This window comes from Salminus brasiliensis, chromosome 16, assembly GCF_030463535.1.
Source record: "Salminus brasiliensis chromosome 16, fSalBra1.hap2, whole genome shotgun sequence".
Taxonomy (NCBI): Eukaryota; Metazoa; Chordata; class Actinopteri; order Characiformes; family Bryconidae; genus Salminus; species Salminus brasiliensis.
In genome coordinates, this window is record NC_132893.1 from 27,446,655 (window position 1) to 27,466,808 (window position 20,154).

The following is a 20,154-nucleotide window of genomic DNA, read 5'->3' on the forward strand; positions in this document are numbered from 1 at the left end:
TCTGTGCTGTTCTTTTTCACCCCATGATTTTAGGTGATTTTCCTCAAGCACTATTCTGCCCTCTGTTGGTGGTTGGTGGAATTGAAAGCCATTCAGCCTCATCAGGGCGTGTGTAGTCATGCTTTGTGCACCTGGAGAGTAAGATCAGTTCCGGGGGCTTCCGCTGAGCTTGCAGGGGTCTCTAAAAATAGTTTAAAGTATGAGACCTCTAGCTCTGCATCCTCAGATTGCATGATGAAAAGAGAAGGGCTTTTTAAGCACAGAGTAAAGTCATAAGAAGAAGAATAAGGAGCGTTTGGAGAGTTGCCACATATGATGTAATAGCTGTAGCTGAAGCGAGTGCGCTGACTTAAATGTCACTCAGTTGCAAAATGCAGTCTGACAGCAGTTTTAGCCACTGCTGAACAAGATTTTTTTGTGTGACAATATATTACATATACATGAAAAAGATACGTGTATCTTGTTGTATGTGATCATTTTTCAGTCACAGTCTCAACAGTCAGGGGTGGTCAAAGCAGTAATTGCTAATAATGTATAATAATAATGGTGCTCTTTGTTTTAACACAATTACTATACTATACCACAGTGTGCCATAATATACTGTACTGCACTATACTGCAGTGTACAGTACTGTAATTTATACATATACTATACTGCAATACACTATAATGTACTACAGTGCACCATATATATATATATATATATATATATATATATATATATATATATATATATAAATTGTTGTATACTATGCTGTACTGTACTATACTGCACTGGACTGTAATATACTACATTGTCATATACTTTACTTTGCTGCAATTATCATATGCTGCACTAAACTACAGTGGACTGTAATCTACTGTAATATACAGTAATTTGGTGTGCCATATGTAAACTGTAATGTATTATACTATACTGTAATGTACTGTACTATAACAATATTTATACTTGAAATACAAAAGTGACAATTTATACTAATTATTTAAAATATATAAATTATATCATATTTATATTGTTAACATATTCATTTTGTATTTGTTGTTTTTTTAAATAACCTGACAGTTTACTGTATTGATTTCATATTATACAGTTTTTGCTGGTTTATAGTTTCTATTACATTGATGTGATTTTTTTCACAGCTTTTGAAAAACTAGCAGGTCAGATGTGCAGATTTCTCCATACAAGAAGTAAACAGTGTGCAGGTGGAGTGCATGAAGGCAGTGTGCTGTAACCAGGCCACTATCACTAAACATCACGACCCGTTTCACCTCACTGATCTGTGACATGCAAACACACTACTGCACGTACCATAACACCCTGCACCATTACATCAGCTCAAACTCTACTAAAGTCTACACTCTCTCTACTACTGTCTTAATTATATTCATACATACAGGTTAACCTCTTATTCTGCTGCTAATGTGAGGTTAATTACAGAGGGTTTACAGGTGTGAGGTCAGGAAAGCATTGATTATTGTTTAACATATTAGATGACAGAATTCTTGTTTGCATATGGTTCTGTCATTCACAACTATTCAACAGATTTCAACACAGTGATGATCTTGTATTTGATCATCCAGCTGTAGAGTTTTGATAAGCTTAATTAAAAACCCACCCTGTCTGCTGGAACTGACGAAAATGATCTTTGGACATACGCTGGATTTTTGTGATTAATTCTGGTCAAAATATATTTAGCTGCGCTGGACGCATTTTTTTTTCCCCCTGAATATAAAATCATTCAAAAATGAACCTCAAACCAGCACAGCATATGACACAGTGGCTCAAAAGCTATTGGTCATCTAATTTCAGTTTCGCTTCTCTTGGCCTTCTAATAGCGAAGATTTGCTCTTGTCGGCACTGTCGGTTACTCAGAGCTCACACTGACTTGCAGAGGCTGTGCTCTAGTTTCCTGCACAGCGAACAAGCAGTAAATCACGCATGATACATATGGGCTACATGCCAGCAAACAGGCAACAAACACACTTCATTATTTATTTATGCAATAACTAACATTATTTTGCATTTAATAAGCCTAACCCTGGCTCTGGCCCTAATCCCAAACCTAATCCTGAATCTAATCCTAAGAATTACTCTTTAAAACTTTATCATTAACCCAACAGCGATCTACTGATAACTGTTTTTAAAAGAAATTCTATTATCTATTTCTATTTTCTATTAACCCAAACTTTAACCTTTTCCTCCCCTAAAAGGGTCCTAATCCCAGCCCTAATCCTAACCTAAATCTGAATCTAAACCTGACCCTGGCCCTTGTCCTAACCTTAATGCTGGGCAAAATTCTACCCCTAATCCTGGCCCTAACAATTGAGAATCACCAGATAATTTGTTTGTTTATAATTGATCATCAGTAGATAATCTATATATATTTAGTATATATTACATTTTCTGTAAACAGGGATTTGAAAATATGAAAATAATGAAAATAATATTTTTGGACCCCTATGCCTAGCCAAGAACACTTTTTTGTGTGGTGTAAAAATATTGTGTATCAGTGACAATAACAGAAGCTCAGATTTGTATAATTAATGCTTTATAGTTGTAAATATTAGAGTTCAAATTATTATGTTAATGAGGGTCATTTCTTCAAAATTCCAGTAAAGGTCACAGGGCAGTAATTAATGTCTCACACACAGACGTATAGACAGTGTAAGAGGTTTTCTCTCTCTTGAAGACTTCAGTCCATTTGCATTTCTTGCATGTCAGATAAAGGGGAAGTCATGCTTCAAAAAAAGAAAGAAAAACACCAAAGGAAGTAGCTACAAGTAACTTAAAATGAGGAAGCTCACCCAAGAGTTCCAGTTAAAGCTGATGCCTTTTTTTAGACTTGCGACAAGTTCATTTACTGTTTTACAGGGGAACGCCAGCTCGATTTTAGATGATACCCACGCACCCCGACGGCCCTACGCGCTAAACGCCTTCTGTTACAGTGAGAGGTCCTGCTGGTGCTGCAGTCTTTGAACTATCCAGCTCATTTTTGGCCATACCACATCCTGTTCAGATAGACAGCACTTCAACATGGTCGCCATAGCGCATTGCCACAGCCTCAAGTAGACGAGCGGCGTGAACTCGGCAAAGGTACAGTCATGGTTCTGGTTCAGGACTGCTTTGTTTTACTTCTAAATGGATGTATGATTATGTGTTTGTTTGCGACAGAAATGACCTGTCCACCTTTTTCCTAGCTGGACATAAAGACCGGTGAAAAGGCCGCTAATGGCCTCAATCTCAAAACATTGTCTTCATTCGCTTTGATGTATTTCTTTCAAGCTTTTCGTTTGAGCTGTTTGCTGTTGATAGAACTTGATAGAAAAACAGATAAGTGTGAAATTTGTTGCAGTTTATTATTAGTTGAAATTTTTGATGACTTTTGATGCAGTTTTGAAAATAGATCATGATGTCTATTAAAAGAAAAGAAGGCCGGTAATTGTGCAGCTCTTGAAATGTAGCCCTAAGAAACTGCGTATTTATGAAATATGCAGGCTTTATTCTTCATAAAGTGTGTAGCAGATGTGTGTTGTGGCTGATGCATCTGATCTCTCATTAGACAGACGCTTTGAAGGAAACATATGTGAAAATATGCTCCACAGACGTGTAGCGCTTTTCATTTTATTTCATTTCCATTTTCTGATCCTTGATATCGATGTTGAGTTGTTCAGAGTGTGGAGTGTGAGAATGACCCATCACACAAACTACAGCATATAACTTCCTGTGTAGTGTTTTCATCTTATTTAGCAATTTTGGAAAGTTCAAAATGTTGCTCATAAACATAACAACTGGTATCACTGAATGGATGAAGGGTCCTTAGATCTGTGCATCTGGGAAAAGTCAAAACGTGCTAATAGACATGTGCTGATATTGAATTATAAGGCCCATAATGTGATATTCAACACACAATGATGACATCATGCACGCTTTAAAATACACCAAATGCACTGTAGTCAAGCATTTTGCAGTTTTACCAGAACTTTCTGGACACCCTCTCACTCCGCTGACACTTACCAACATGTTCTTGATGTTCGTACAGATGTTTTAGTGAGTTGTTGGTCACAGTTCCTAATAAAGGCCATTGTACAGCTCTTTCAAAGTCCACATGCTGTGTAGAGTACCAAGACTCCTGTCACCTAGCCTAGAAGCCTACATATATGTTCCCTACATTCATGTACACGTACATGTATTCTTTTTCTTGCTGTCACACAAAAATCCTGTATCTCCAGTTTAGCTGTTTTTCACGTTTTGACATAATTTGAACCTGGTAATGGCAAAAATAAAGGTGCTTCAGATGGTTCTATGGGTGATGCCATAGAAGACTGTGGATCTATAAAAAAATGTGTGTAATAAAGATGTGTGAAAGGGCCTTTTATAATGCGGAAAGGCTTATTACACACTAAGGTGTTTACTCAGTAACTACAGGGTCATCTGTACAAACTGGTGGGGCTATTCTCTGGTAATAGAATTGTGTACTAGCCCTTTCGTTATTAGTTGAAGCCCTTAATTTTTAAGAGTGTGGTCTTAATATTGTGATGATGAATGGACCAAAAGAAAATAATGAATTGACCTAGAATAAAATCTTTTTAGGTTTACTTCCATTCAGCATTATTTGTTAAAATGTTTGTATTTATTATGATGTAAAATATTTATATCAGCACAAGCCAACATGCAGCTGATCTGCTTACACTTGCTTAGATTTGCAAGTTAAATTAAAATGCCTTTCTCATTTCCTTTCCAAGAAGTCTTTCAGAGCATTTTCTGCATGACAGAATTGCCTTAAGTATGCAGAAAGTGTTCAACTGGTGCATTTATTGTTTATTGTGTATTCATTTCTGTTTTGTTTAGCTCTTGGTAGCAGGTATTTTTATATACTCTTTTTGTTCTGCATGAGAAATGAAATTACGATGAAGAACTGAACTAATAGCTTTCAGAGCTGCGCTATCCTTCTGAGGCAGCTGCAGAACATGAGGAAAAACAATTGGAGTAATGTGAGTTGAATGGATGGTATGGAATTGTAATTTCTTTATTTATTCATCTAATTTACTCCGCTGGCGCACTTTAGTCCTTGTGTAGCGTTTTCATCATTCCCAATGGTACAATAAGGATGGAGAACTGAAATGATAGCTTTGATAGCATCGTTTTGAATCAGCAGCTGAACTTCATGGTTGAAGAGGTCGTGCTGAAACTGGAATATTGGATTGACTTGAATCGGATGGACCCCAGCCGAATGATCTCTTCGTTCATATCTCTAAATTAGACAGTTGGCGCCTTTTTCACTGTTCAGTCTGAGGCGCCCTTACCAGAACAATGACCTTTCATGCCCAGTGAAGCCGTCCTCCTCTGTATGGAACCTTTTGCGGTCAGGTTTTTTGTGTTCGGAGAGCCGCGCTTCTATACCTGTGCTCGCCTTTTTGTGTTCTTTCAACTACAAGTGTAGCACTGAGGTTTTGTTGCTGTGTCTATACCTGCCTTTTTTGATTGCGTCTGAAAAGGACAGCAGGATGTCTACCTTCCTGTTGCTTTATTTGACTTGTTTTAACTGTACAGGCATTCATTCTGCTTCTTCAGTACGTAAAACAAATAGGCAAGAGGTGGAGGAATCCAAGTGAAAGTGTGTGTTAGACTGGATGTTGGGTTTATATGAAATATTCCAACCTGATGTTTCCACAGCTTCTATGAGACTGACACTGATTTACTTCACTTTATAACTGCGTTCTGAATTTTATTGCCATGCATTTGAGAAAGATTGCACGTAACACCAGGACACAAAGACATGGAGCACATTGGCATGTTGTTTAGATTTGTTCTGAATTAATGGAAAAAAGAAAACCAAACTACGAAAATTTGAAATGAATGAAGCGTAATGAAGCCTAAAGAAGTGTTGGCTCAGGATACCTGTTCACACACTGTGATAAAAGCCTAGTCTGAGTTATTTTGTTCTTTAGAAAATTAGAATAACATAAATTAGCTTGTAAAAGTGCTGAAAGTCATTCAGCTCTATTTGATCTTTAGCCTTGCACTCAGCGTTAGAGATGCAATGAAGTCAAGTGAGAAAAATATGCAAAGCCTTAAAGTTGAGATGGGCAATATGCCAGTAAGACATTGTCTGTCAGTCAAGCGAAAATGTTTTTTTTTTTTTTTTGCAATTTTTCACTTTTTATCATAATGTGAATCTGGCAGCAGGTATTTACATTGTGTCTGAATTCATGATGAATGGACCAATAGAAATGCTTCAAAATGATTTGGAATCAAATTGTTTTACATTGCCTTTCATTGCCTTTTTATCTTTTCCTGTAAAGCTGCCAGATACAAGGTTTTTTGTGTGACAGTGACAATATGCTATAATAAATGACATTAAAATACTCTCCAGAGTTTATCATGGATATTGTAAAAAAAAAAATTAGAACCAAACTGTGTGGATGATGATAAAGAAGTATTTAGGCCCATTTTAGAGAGTCAACAACAACCAGTGTACCAAAACTTCACAATAAACAATGAACACATTTGTCTCTGTAGGCGATTGTAGTTGGGCTTTTTCCCACCTTGGTTCTTCACAGCCTAGTGGACTCTTTGACTTTTTATTACATTTTCAGTAATTCAGGATAATTAACATAACATAAACTGGTTGTGAGGTTTCGGAGTTGTAAAAGTAAGGAAGTCCTAAACTACAGATTGTTTTCCATTATTAAGATAATTAATATAAGTGTAGCCTTTTAAAACGTGGCTTCAGTGTTTTGTCCATTCCAGCTTGTTGTTATTTATGTTGTTGTGTATTCTTGCCATATCACCCTTATTGTAGTAATGTAACCACCCTCCCCCCAATTGTTTTGAATCAGCAGAAAACAAGATATTGCTTAATCTATGTTTTCATTTACCAGTCTTTAACTGAGAAAAAGCATGAAGAATTAAAAAAAGAAGTGTGAAATAAGGCGGGACTGGCAGCTGACAGCGAAAGGCTTGCCCCTCTGCTGTTTCCCGAAGCAACACCCACACTGCAGTGTGAGCTTACGGTTGTGAGAGCGTTGTGATAGCTGTAAACTTAACTGCTAGTGAAATGTGCCATTAGAGTTACATAAAGAGCTGTGCATCGAAATACAGCACCACCTTCATGATTTGATAGACTGTAGTTTTCAATCCCCTGCTTTATTGATCTCATTGGATTTTGAATATAATAAGCCTGATAGCTGATTTTCTCTGTATCTCTGGGTGGTAAACCGGCTCTAACACCTCTACATTACACGCTTCTCTAAGAAGGCCTTGCATCATATACAAGAACCGTTTGACCAGGCAAAGAACCAGTTATATGCATTCAGATGGTTATTTGATTGTCATTAGTTAGACTGTAAACTGTAAACCCAGAGGTTACTTAAGAGACAGCTTAAGAGAGAAAATGACTGCCTACTTTAAGTCTCCACAAATTTACATAACTTTATTAAATAGTTCTTTCTTATGTAGTGTATTAGATATACTCTAAAGTTCAGAACTAAATACAATTTCTAAGTAATGTTTCCTAGAAATGGGCTATCATAGTTTTAAAAATAATGAATTATTATTCATATTAAGAAGTTCTTTGTCTCGTTTGCTGGGAGAAGTGGTTCTTCTGTAAGGAGTAAGTGTTGTGTGTGGTTCTTTTGAGAAATTGTAAAAAATGGTTATTTATAGTACTAAACATGGTTCCACTATTGGTGATTTTAGTTCCTTCGTTCTTTGGGGGTGGGTGGGGGTTCCTCAAGGGTTTGAGGAACTGTTTAGTAAAGGCACTTCTTATACTTAGAACCAGTGCACCTTAAAGAACATCTGAATGCTTAAACTGGTTCTGTTCTTCTTCTGTATGATGGAAAATCTTGTGTATATGGTTTCTTTAAAGAACCTTTTTAAAGCAGTTCTGTGTGGCACCATCAATCAAAGTCAAATAACCCTTTTCAGTGTCAGTGTACAGAGACAGGCAGGTTCATAAGTATTTGGACAGGGATATTTTGGACAGTAATTTTACCTCTCTACATCACATCAGGAGATTTGAGTGAAGTGTGGACCTTCAGCTATAATACAAAGAGTTTAATTACACTCCAGTTCCCTCCATTAGTACAGGCTCAAAAATAACAGGACAGACTACCATGGTAATAAATAAGAGAAGTATTTTAATGCTTAAATGCAAGTCATTTGACGGTTTCTCCTATTTCCCTTGAGATGCTTGGTCAGGTCTTGTATTTCTTTGCAAAGAAGCTTTTGGGTTGTTTTCGGTAATGTGGTATGTGTTGGATAATCATCTATCTGTACTGTGGAGTGCCGTCCTTTCAGTTTTGCAGCATTTGATCCGGGCAGAAGGAATAGCTCTATACACTTCAGAAACCCTCTTATTGGGTATCCTTAAGTTAGTCCTGGTTTCATCTGTACAAAGACTCTCGTACCAGCATTTGTTAGATTTTCAGAACATGTTTTAAGAGCCAGGAGTAGTGAAGTCGCATTTAGCTCTTATTCTGCTGACAGCTGCAGCTGTGAAACAGTGCAGAGCATTTGTGCCCATCTGTCCTTGTGCTGAGGTGTGTTCATCAATACTGTTGAAGATGTTTCATGTGTGAAGTTTGCAACTTTACAGAAGATACTGATGCATAAAACAGTGTGAAAACCCGCAAAGCCAGTCTATTTAAAGTGGCAGTATATTTTTTGTAATTTTTTAATCAAAAAGCTTTTCCACACACATACTCCTTATAAGTGATTTTTCCAACAGTAACAGTTTTATGCTGATAACAACCAACAACGTTTTTATATTTAAAATATTAAAAATAAATAATTGATTATTCAGATGATGAATTGCTCAATTACCAAATAACTTTTAAAGTAAAATAAATCTAGCTTGTGGTTGTTTTAATGCATTTGGTAACAATGTAGACAAAACATGAATTCCTTGTTCAGAAGAACTTTCCTGCTGATATAAAAGATAAAAAATAATTGATTAAACTTCAGTATATTTTCCCTGTCGAATGTTTAAACCAAGGCTGTGCAAAGTAGATGTCATAAAATATAACAAAAACAATCATGTTTTCTATTATTTTTCAGATCAGAAAATAGAAAAAAGGGACAATTGTAATTTTAGCTTTTAGCTTTAAGGTATTTTGTGTTACTGCTGACTGCTATTACTGTTATTGTTTGTATTAGTGACTTTTATTTTGACACTTTCTGGCGAGAGCCACAATGATAGTCCCAAAGTCTAGGTTGGATTTGGCGGCCGCTACGTGAAACACCTTTCATATACAGCCTAGAAAACAGTTGCGATTTAGATGGTGCAGCTGATGTATCCTTCCCGGCCCTCAGTTACTCACAGTTCTGTGTGCACAAACAGTGCAGGACAAAAGAAAAAACAGCATGATGGTGGAAAAAGAAACATCCAGAGCAGAGTTTGTTTATAAATGATAATTTTTATCCAAAAACTGGTGCCATGTTTAGCGATATGAGAACTCCCATTCATTTGAACCCGTGACCGGCCTCCTCATTTACAACGTCTCTTGATTTACCTAAAGATTTCTCCTTCTACACTCAGCCTGTGTCCACATGACACTCCCACACCTCACAGACATAACTCTACTCATAACTCTGCCTCCAGATTAAGAGAATTATTACTGTAAAAAGTAAACTGTATTCAAAAAAGATCTTCTTTTTTTTTTTGGTGCGTCCTGAACCATTTCTCGTTGACGCAGGAAACACGTGTGATGACCAACTAATCGACTATTAAATTAGCTGGCGACTAGTCGATTAGTCGCTGGCACCCCCAAGTAGTTGAAAATTCGGTCCTGCTGCATCTAAAATTGTAAAATTTTCCCTCTAGGAAGTAGATGTGGGTGGCGACCTTCAGAATGTTAGGGCTCCAGCTAGTTGCCACAGCAACAGCTGAAGCAGACAAGCCCCTGATTGGCTTATTTCCACCCTGCCTGTGTCTCGTTAAGCCCCGCCTGCACTTAGATGGGATACAGTGCCAGTTCTTCCTATACACAAATTGCATCTGGGTCCTCACCTGCCAAAGGGGGCCCATCATAGTACCAATGACACAATATATATATTTATTTATCTCATGGAACATTATGGAAAGGCTTAAAAGTGAGGTCTATCATTTAAACCATCACCATCACTAGTCATGAGATTTGTTGTGTGCTTTGTTATGCTGATATCACTGACCTCAATAGCCTCAAGAAAACCTCAATTCAAAAAGGTCTGTTTTTTTCATCAGTAGCTTATTCAAGCAAGTAAACGGAGGAAGTACTTGGTACATGATTAACAGCAGATTGTTCTAAGGGGAATTAATATATGTGTGTGCGTGTAGGTACTTTGGTACAGGATATAGATGTGGTTTAGGTGAAGCAGGTGGGGGCCCCCGAGTCAAGTCAAGTTTTGCTTGGGGCTCAGGTAAGGCTATTATTGGGATTGGTGGGATATTAACATCCATTACTTATTAGCTTTGTTCAAATCTCAAAATACAAAACTTTGGAGTCTCAAAGCTCCAAAACCAAAATAAAGGAGCAAACCTCAGACATCAGGCATGTTTTTTATAGACGGGTTCTCTCTGAGCTTTACAGCTGGCTGATTCTCTTTTCTGTTGCCTACAACTTGCACAACAAGTGCTTTATCTTGTAATTTATCTTGTAATGGTTAACCTTATAACTTAACCCTCAGAAGTTGTAGTAATCACCAGCGTCATCAACGGCATGCTGTAAGTTTATGTGTGGTTTTTATGTGATTTTTTAAACGACATCTCACTTATAGCTTAGTGAAATAAGCAGAGAAATTCCAGCAGGGAATGCAAATCAAATGCAAATTAGTTAAGAAGGTTTTTATATTGGAGATATGACATTTTTATGTGACAGCAATAAAATGCAACATGTTATGCTATGTAAACTAATTGTATAACTAATGAACTAATTATGTAATAACATTTAAATACAATACAAGTCAAATCAAGCAAATAGTTTAAAACCATTGACAATAAATGTGTTTTTGTATGAAATAACTACATTCTAACAAATCTAACATTGTATAAATTGCTGATGCCTACAGCAAGTCTCTTCAGCCCTCCACTACCCAATTTCCTCCCTTTAAACCTGTCATCTGTCAATCCTGAATTCACTTATGAGGGGGCATCCTACCACAAGCAGGAGCCACCTTTACTCCAGCCCAAAGTTCTTGAGAGTTCTCTACCCACTTTTCAGTCTGCTCCATGTCTGAACTAGAAAAATAAACTTACAGTACAAAGTAGAGTAAAAAGAATAGCTGGTACCACGATGTTGTGCTAGAACAGTTTGCAGTGTAGATACCTAACCCTAGAATTACTTTGGTAATCCTAATCCTTACCTTAACACAGTTAAAAATCTACTTAACTTTGTTAAGTGTTACAAAAAATACAGTTCAAATAAATGTGAGAACAAATCTCCTATTATTATAACTATAATGTCCCAAAAAAAGAAATGTCCTATTATAATTATATTATAACTCCTATTAATCAAACAAAATATGTTGAATTCTACCTTTCAGCCGCATAAAACAGCTGCTTTTTGTATTGCCGTTTTTTTTGTTTGTTTGTTTTGTTTTGTTTTTCTAAGCAAATAAATGTTGGCTGGAATTTAAATGAAGTGACAAATGATATAAAACCATCCCTTCTTTTCATCTTTCAGGTGACAAGAGTCAGATTTCTCGAGGCAGTTGGAGCTAGGTGAGCAGTCATGGCAGAAAATGTTCCGACCTTGTCGTTCTTCTATGGCAACATCACTCGAGAGGAGGCGGAGGATTACCTGAGACAGGCAGGCATGAGCGATGGCCTCTACCTGCTGCGCCAGAGCAGGAACTACCTGGGGGGCTTCGCTCTGTCTGTGGCCTACGGCCGACAGTGCTACCACTACACCATCGAGAGGGAGCTGAACGACACCTATGCCATTGCGGGCGGGAAATCCCATCGGAACCCAGTGGACGTGATAGAATACCACGCGCAGGAGTCTGACGGGCTTATCTGTCTGCTGAAGAAACCCTGCAACCGACCTCGTGGTGTGGAGCCCAAAGTGGGGGCCTTTGAGGACCTGAAGGAGCAGCTCATCAGGCAGTATGTCAAACAGACCTGGAACCTGCAGGTTGGTGGCAGCACAGCTCTATAGAGCATTCTGTTTTGTGGATACTGGTGCACAGTTAAACAGTAGAGCTCACTGAACACAACTGACTCAGCACATTCATTTGGAAGGCCTTCTTTAGCAAGATTCAGACACTGTGTTCATAGTAGGGCCTTAATAACTGCTCCCTTTATTGGGAAATTAAAAAAAAAGCTAGATAAATTCCTTGGTCCTACAAATAGTCCTACAATAACCCTATAACATCGTAATCAAAGTGGCTGTTGTTATGGTCACGCTTTAGGGGGTTTATTTCAGAGGGTGTTAATAATATCTTTAATTTTGATGCTCTTTTCCTACATGAAAGAACTTTTTACTAAAATAATGAGGTTAAAATACTCATCAAAAACACTTAAGATAAAAACATTACTCATAAATTATTTAGTTGTCATTTTTATATGATATACAATTTGGTTGGTGTGGCACAACAGATAACACCACTACCTGCCACTGAGTTACAACACCATGTGGGAAACCAGCGTTCGATTCCCGGTCTGGGTGACTATGCTGCGCTACACCAATAAGAGTCCTTGGGCCAGACTCCTAACACTACATTGGCCCTCCTCTGTGATATGAATAACCTTGTTTGTCACTCTGGATAAGAGCGTCTGCTAAATGCCATAAATGTAAATGTAAGAAAAGATAAATGCATTAGAACAAATAAAAATTACAAATATTTTTCCAGATGTGTCTCCAGTGGTTAGCAATGTAACAGGTAACATGCCCCCCAAACCAGTATTGCTTACATTGAAAAATCATGAGCCCTGACCTGCACACCCAACACATTTGTTTCAGCTATCGGGCCCTTTCTGAGATAAATGTAGTGGTAAGAGTAAGTGTAGGAAACCACTACAATCAGCAGAGCAAGAGGCCCTACAAGCTCAGGGTTGGAAACCACTGAAACAGAGCACTGTTTATATTTGAACGATCTATACGAACTGAAAAATGGTCTACACAATATTTTTTTATTTGCCATTAATGCTCCTCGCATGCTAAAAGAGGTCATCATTCATTGAGAGACTTCCTGAAAACCAGCACATCTCCACATCTGACACAGAGCTCACGTAATGTGTCTTTTTTAAACACATTTATCTTCTTGCAGGCGAGGGTAAATTAAGCTTACCTTAAACCTGTTGGTGGGTGCAGGATGCACGTCCTCACGCTGATAAATTGACCACACTTTATTTTGAGTGGGTCATCGTATGTTAAAGACGAATAAACTCTTTACATTTAGTGCATATCAGTACAGTAGCAGCAGTGAGAGATCTGAATACACTGAGGCAAATGTTGATGCACAATAACAATAAGAAGCTTTACTATTGATCTGTTGCATGAAGTAGACCTAATATCTTACTTCCATTAAGCAAAACCTAACCCTAACCCCCGGCTCTGTTCCTAACCTTAACCTCAATCAAAAACTACTGGTGTCAGCGGTCTTTAACAGCTGGTTGAGGATGCTGAGATGGGCTGTTTTGGATCTGTTAGATGATCAGTGATTTCTCAGGTCAACATCTACAGATCTGAACAGTACAGTCTACAGAGCTGAATTCAGTAGAAGTCCCCAGTAAAAGTCTCCTGATACTCTACTGAATGTTCTGATGCTGCTTCATCACTGAGATGTTGTTGAGATGTTACTGAGATAAATAACAAGTAAAGTGTCACCAGTTAATCTTTACATAAATTATATTGTACTTCCAGACTAGTTATTGATTATTTATATGAAGAAAGATTCCAAAAAATTAGTATGTTTTGAAGGGTTTGAATGGCAAATATTGAATTCTTTTTAGAGTTAAAGGAAGGCGACTGATGACTCTCTTTGCACATCAGCTCTTCTCGAATAACTCAAAGCTGTGTGTTGTTTAGGAAGCATGCGAGGGGTTAGTGAGTCAAGGTAAAAATAGTAGTGCATGTCGAGAAGCAAACTTACCAGCCTAAACCAACCACTGAGATGTAAAAATGTATTTTTAAACATCATAGAAATCACTATTTAAGTGCTTTAGTAATTGAACCGATGTGTTGAGCATATGTATAAACGTCATTCTTAAGGCCCACATTTCCTACTTGGTTTTCAGTAAAATGATCAGAAGGTGTCAGTTCTTTGTGTTGTAGGATGTGCCTAAACTTTCATGACTTTCTTTAACTTCCACTTCTCAAGATATTTTCAAGATACTTGAGGTCACTAACTGGAAGGGTTTTAGGAGTTCAGAAGATTGCCTTTCCCTTCTCAACTACTGAACAAACAATGCTCAGCAAGAGCAAGACAAGGGGTATATGCTGTATACTGACACACACTAACAAGACACACCTGAACACAGTTACAGGACAGGGTTTAAAAACAAGACATTGGTGGACTGGATAATAAGGGACTGGGCTCCGAGCTTTTGACCTATACAACTATTTTGGGACACTGGCAGAACTCAAAACTGACTCAAAAAAGCCTTCAAAGCCTAGGCTGCAGCCGAGGTAGGGCAGGTCCTAGGTAGGACTGTCCTATGAAAACTCCTACTTGTCAGCATGTTGGTTTCACAAATTCAATAGTCTAACCATGCTGTGTGGGGCTGCCACCAGAAAAAGTCCCACCTCTCGCAATTGCAGTGCGGAAGCGTTTTTCATCATGATCATGATTATAAAAGGCTCATAATTTTGAGCATTTACCACTCAGGGGCCCATTGTCCCAAAATAGATTGTCTTAACTGAGATTAATTATGTGAATCTCTATCTATCATTTAAAAATCTTGCTAAGAGGCTTTTGAGAACTTTTAGGAACAGTTTGGTAACTTCTTATTTCCGAAACAAGAAACCCCTTCATACTGGTAAATAGCTTAGAGTATGGCATCAAGTGTCTTCATCTAAACGAGGTGGAACTAAATACTAGTCTTCTATATGAACTGTTCCAACATCCTCTATCAGGTTTTCGCTCTAGACATCTTAAAGAGAGGAACAAGGGGAAGCTGACCAACAGATAAACTAACAGACAGACACATTTGTGGGCATGAGTAACTGACCACAAGACATTACACTGAGCAGCCATAACATTAATACCACCTCACCATTATATCAGCTCCACTTACCATAGAGGAGCACTGTGTAGTTCTATAATTCCAGACCATAGTACATCTGTTTCTCTGCATACTTTGGTCAGGACCCCACAGGACCACCTCAGAGTAGGTATTATTTGGGTGGTGAGTCAGCACTGCAGTGACACTGACATGATGGTAAGGTGTTAGTATTGTGTGTTGTGCTGGTATGAGTGGATCGGACACAGCAGTGCTGCTGCTGGAGTTTGTAAACACCTCAGGGTCACTGCTGGACTGAGAATAGTTCACCAACCAGAAAAATCCAGCCAACAGCATCCTGTGATCACTGATGAAGGACTAGAGGATGACCAACATAAACCAACAGTTCAGCAAGGTGGACCAACTAGGTAGGGATGTCTAATAGAGCAGACAGTGAGTGGACTGTGGAATGATGGTGGTGCTCCATCTAATTATTTTGGGGTGATATAGGGAATATGGATAAGGTGGTTGTTGATCATTTAACTTCTTGACTAACTAATGCTCTTTTTACTGAATGCAACCAAATACTCACAGCAATGTTCGAAAATCTAGTAGAAGGCATTCCCTGGACAGTAGAGAGTAGAGAGTTACTCCAACAACAAAAAAAAACAAACTTGATTTTGGAGGAAACAATGAACGAGTAGGTGTCCCAATACTTTTGTCAATATATCTTTACATAACATAGGACCATTCCATTTTATGATGCACAGACTTTAATCAGAAATGCGCTGAGCGTTAATGCTGCTTTAGCTTCATCATCTTTCAGACCATAATGTGGTATTCATGTGTTTGGGACAGGGGGCTGCACTGGAGCAGGCCATCATCAGTCAGAGGCCCCAGCTGGAGAAGCTGATTGCCACCACAGCTCATGAGAAGATGCCCTGGTTCCACGGCAGTATCACACGCGAAGACTCAGAGCTGCGCTTACACAGCAGCTCGCGCATCAACGGCAAGTTTCTGTAAGTAATCAGGCAGAACACGTATTTCTGTCCTGCACAGGCACTGTTTTGAGCCAGAACTGGCATGTGATGGGTACAGGTCTGAAGTACAAACAAACGGAAATGATTACTAAGCTAACAGAAAAGCAGTTTAAATAAATGAGAAAATAGCAGCTCATAAATGAACTGCAGAGGAACATCCTATTGCATCCAGCATCATTTAGCATAGGAACAGCTGAGAAGTCATTCTACTCTTCTTATGGTCTGAAATTGTGGTCTAGAACAATGACAAAATAGGAAAAAAAGATTTACTGTATTACTATCTAAACTGTAACTGAGTATGAAATCACAAATGTACACTAGTAGAAGTAACTTTTATTACACCTTTTATTACACTAAAGATTACTAATCAGAAACTACATGCAAAGTGACACAAATTGCCATAACAGTTATAACAGGGCGGTATAACTGGGTTCCAAGAAATTGAAGAGGTTAAAATATTGCCAAATATTGCAGCTAATTTGCCAGTGTTTCAAATTTCAACACTGGCAAATTTGTTATGTGCTCAGCAAAGTGCAAATTAACCAAGTAAATGTAGCCTCACCTAACTAGTAAACCTAGTAAACTAGTTACTACCCATATGGGATTTTATACTAGTGATGCAGTGAGTAGGGATGTATAGCAAATCTGTATACAGTCATGCAAAACTTGAGGCATGCCTGGTCTTATTTTCATAAAAAAAAAAAAAAATAAATAAATAAGTAAATAAAAGAAAATGTCACTAAAGCAGAATTAGTGTTCAATTAGCCTAATTTAAAACATTGCAGTTAAAATCAGCACATTTGGTATGTGCAAAAATAATGGCACATGAAATATATGCATATATATTTTTTTCAAGTCTGTTAAATGTAGGATATAAACAGGCATCTTATCCAAAATTAACAGAACCGTTTTGCAGTTAAGTTTGCTTCCTGTATAATATTTATTCACATATTTACACTCAAAATGTGTTTCACCAGGGGCGCCCAAACATTTACATACAACAGTAAGTTGCTAAATTGCTAATGAACCTTTTTTTCATATCAGTATGAAAAAATATTCGGAAAGACATTTATGTATCTCAACATAGAACCTTTCCTTAGGTACGTTTAAGGCTTATAGTATTTATTTATTTATTTATTTATTGTCATGCTAAGGATATTTCAGGCTTAATGTAATGTAATATGGGTGAACTGGGTTATTCATTGCATACACTGGCTGAATTGGACTGGGTGTGTGAATCATTTCCTACAAGAATATCATGTATTTTTTTGAGTTCTGAGCTTACACACAAACACACACACACACACACACACACACACACAGAAAGAAAGAGAGAGAGGCATTGTGGTTTCCGCTCTCATAGGACTTCCTGAAGTGACCAGAAAAAAACAGTGGAGGTGGAGTCTGAGAAAATGAGAATGTGTGTGTGTGTGTGTGTGTGTGTGTGTGTGTGTGTGTGTGTGTATTTCTGTTAGTGTGGGTGTGTGTGTGTGTGAGAGAGAGCGAGAGCGAGAAAGAGATAAAGTGTGAGTGTCTGTATGTTAGAGCACACAGTATATCGTATACTAAGCCTGTTGGAAAAGCACTACACCACTTCTATTGGGTGGGTTAGATTCCCGGGCTCGGCAAGCTGCCACTGTTGGGCCCTTGAGCAAGGCCCTTTACCCTCTCTGCTCCCTGGGTGCTGGAGTTGGCTGCCCACCGCTCTGGGTGTGTGTGTACTCACTGCCCCTAACACATGTGTGTGTGTGAGTGTGTGTTCACTACCAGATGGGTTAAATGTGGAGGACACATTTCGCTGTACAGTGTACACTGTACAGTGACAAATACGTGCACCTTTACCTATTGCAGGAAACCCTGCGTTTCTTTCAGCACAAAACTTCGTTTCTGCTAAATTAGATGATTTCAATTTTTTATGTCTCTTAGATTCATTTTGAGTTTCTACAGCAGCAATAAGAAAAACAATGAACTGTAGTAATATTTGCCATTCTGAGGGTCATGTTTTGTATCATCGCTGTCCAATGAAAAACATGTATCTCCAAAATGGTGACTTTACAGGAGAGGGCAAAGATGTCCTGACCTTGGAATATAAGCTAATGCAAGATAAGAGTTTATTCCAAGTCATTTAGAGCATTTTTTATTGGTCTATTCATCCAGAACTATTTACACAGTGTACAGAGCAGCTACAGGGTTTAAACCATGGAGAAAACTAAAAATGGAGATACATGTTTTTCATTGGACAGCAGCAATATGTTGATTTATTATAATGCCTTTCTTCGGCTCAGTAAACAGAACATCTTTATGCATTTAATGATTTAATTACTTATATGGTTATATAAACCAGTGTACGTTTGCAGAATATCTGTTGCCTTTTTTATACAAAGTACTAAAATAAACATCAGTTTCCAGCCCTTTTTAAATGTACAGTAAAGGTCAGAAATGTATCATCTATGAGTTGCATATTATTTCATTTTAGGACGAAGGAAGAACTTTTTTTGTTTTAGTTTAAACTGAAATATAAACACAAAATTACACTGCCACTCTTTAAATGCTTTGTAGCAACGGATTACTCCAGCTAACTTGGCTTCTGTTTTTGTCTGCAAACACTATAACTGATGATAACTGATGATAGCACTTTTTATTTGACTAATCCAAAAACTTACAAATAATCAACCTTAATCAAAATACTTAACACTCTTATCACATAACAAACCCACTAACAATGTGGGAAGCTGTGCCACATCTAGTAAAATGATGTTAAGTGGGTGGGGACTTGCTGAAAGTATTCAACAGCCTGAGAGCTATCACCAATACAACAATGAAAAAATAGATAAAGTAGAGATTAATTAATGTAATTTATTACAAATATGAATTACTAATCAAAACTGTAATTGAGTATGACGTTACTCGTACACTAGTAGAAGTAAAAGTATCATTTAACCCCCTGTGCTCTGTGACTTTTATTATACTCTAAAGATTACTACTCAGTAACTAAAGCAAAGCGATACAAACTGGACCAGTCGTTCCGGAGTTATAACAGTGCTGAAGAAGACAGGAAAACTGATCATTCCAAGAAATTTTAGAGGTTAAAATATTGCCAAATATTGCAGCAAATTTGGCAGTGTTAAATCAACACTGTACGTGTTACATACATCCCCTGAGTGTTCATTCAACTCTGGTAAATTTGTTGTGTGCTCAGGAAAGTACAAATTAACCAAGTAAATGTAACCTCACCTAACTAGTAAACCTAACTAGTAGTTACTACCCATGTGGGGTTTTATAGTATTGATACTAGGTGCATTTATTTATAATTACCTTTTACAAATATTAAATATACAAATATAATGCTGGTCTGGGTGGAGACTTGCTGAAAGTATTCAACAGCCTACATGCATCAATTTATACGTGCAACTACATCATATCTGCCGTTATTCCCTCACTAGTGCAAAGTCTGCACCTATACATACAACTAGGTAAACATAAATAACCTTATTCTCATCAAATGTAATATTTCCTACATTATTTAAATCAGTAAATCAAACTGAGGGACATTGTTGCTGTTGTTCAAACTGTCAATCAAGTGTCAGTAAGCCAAATGTGATTTATTTCATATACTTAGAATGAATAAATTGTCAGTCTCACTCAGTACAGGCTTACTGGAGTTTATTGGTATTGGATTTGTGATGTAGTTGGATATGTTAATTTTATTTACTCAAGCTAATTTCAACATGGGAAATGACAGCATATTGAACATGGAATGCTGAAATCTTTTATTTCCTAACTGATTCAGCCTAATATATATATAACTATTTATATATATTAATAGTTGTTGTATATAGTCCATATATGTATGTATATATATATATATATATATATATATATATATATATATATATATATATATATATATATATATATAGTCCTTCATCTGTCGTTAACCATTGATCTTAATAAATCAGTCATATAACAACA

At 37.4% G+C, this 20,154-nt stretch overlaps 1 protein-coding gene across 4 annotated transcripts in view; it reads left to right on the forward strand.

The window, feature by feature from the left end:
- Window positions 1-20,154, forward strand: part of syk (spleen tyrosine kinase) — an 85,766-nt gene that overhangs the window by 50,373 nt on the left and 15,239 nt on the right. For all 4 annotated transcript variants that reach the window (XM_072659666.1, XM_072659667.1, XM_072659665.1 and 1 more), the window contains 3 exons: window positions 2,872-3,093; window positions 11,664-12,113; window positions 16,001-16,161. In XM_072659666.1, coding sequence (XP_072515767.1) covers window positions 11,712-12,113; window positions 16,001-16,161 — 563 coding nt within the window. In that variant the 5' untranslated portion in view covers window positions 2,872-3,093; window positions 11,664-11,711. The remainder of the gene's footprint in view (window positions 1-2,871; window positions 3,094-11,663; window positions 12,114-16,000; window positions 16,162-20,154) is intronic.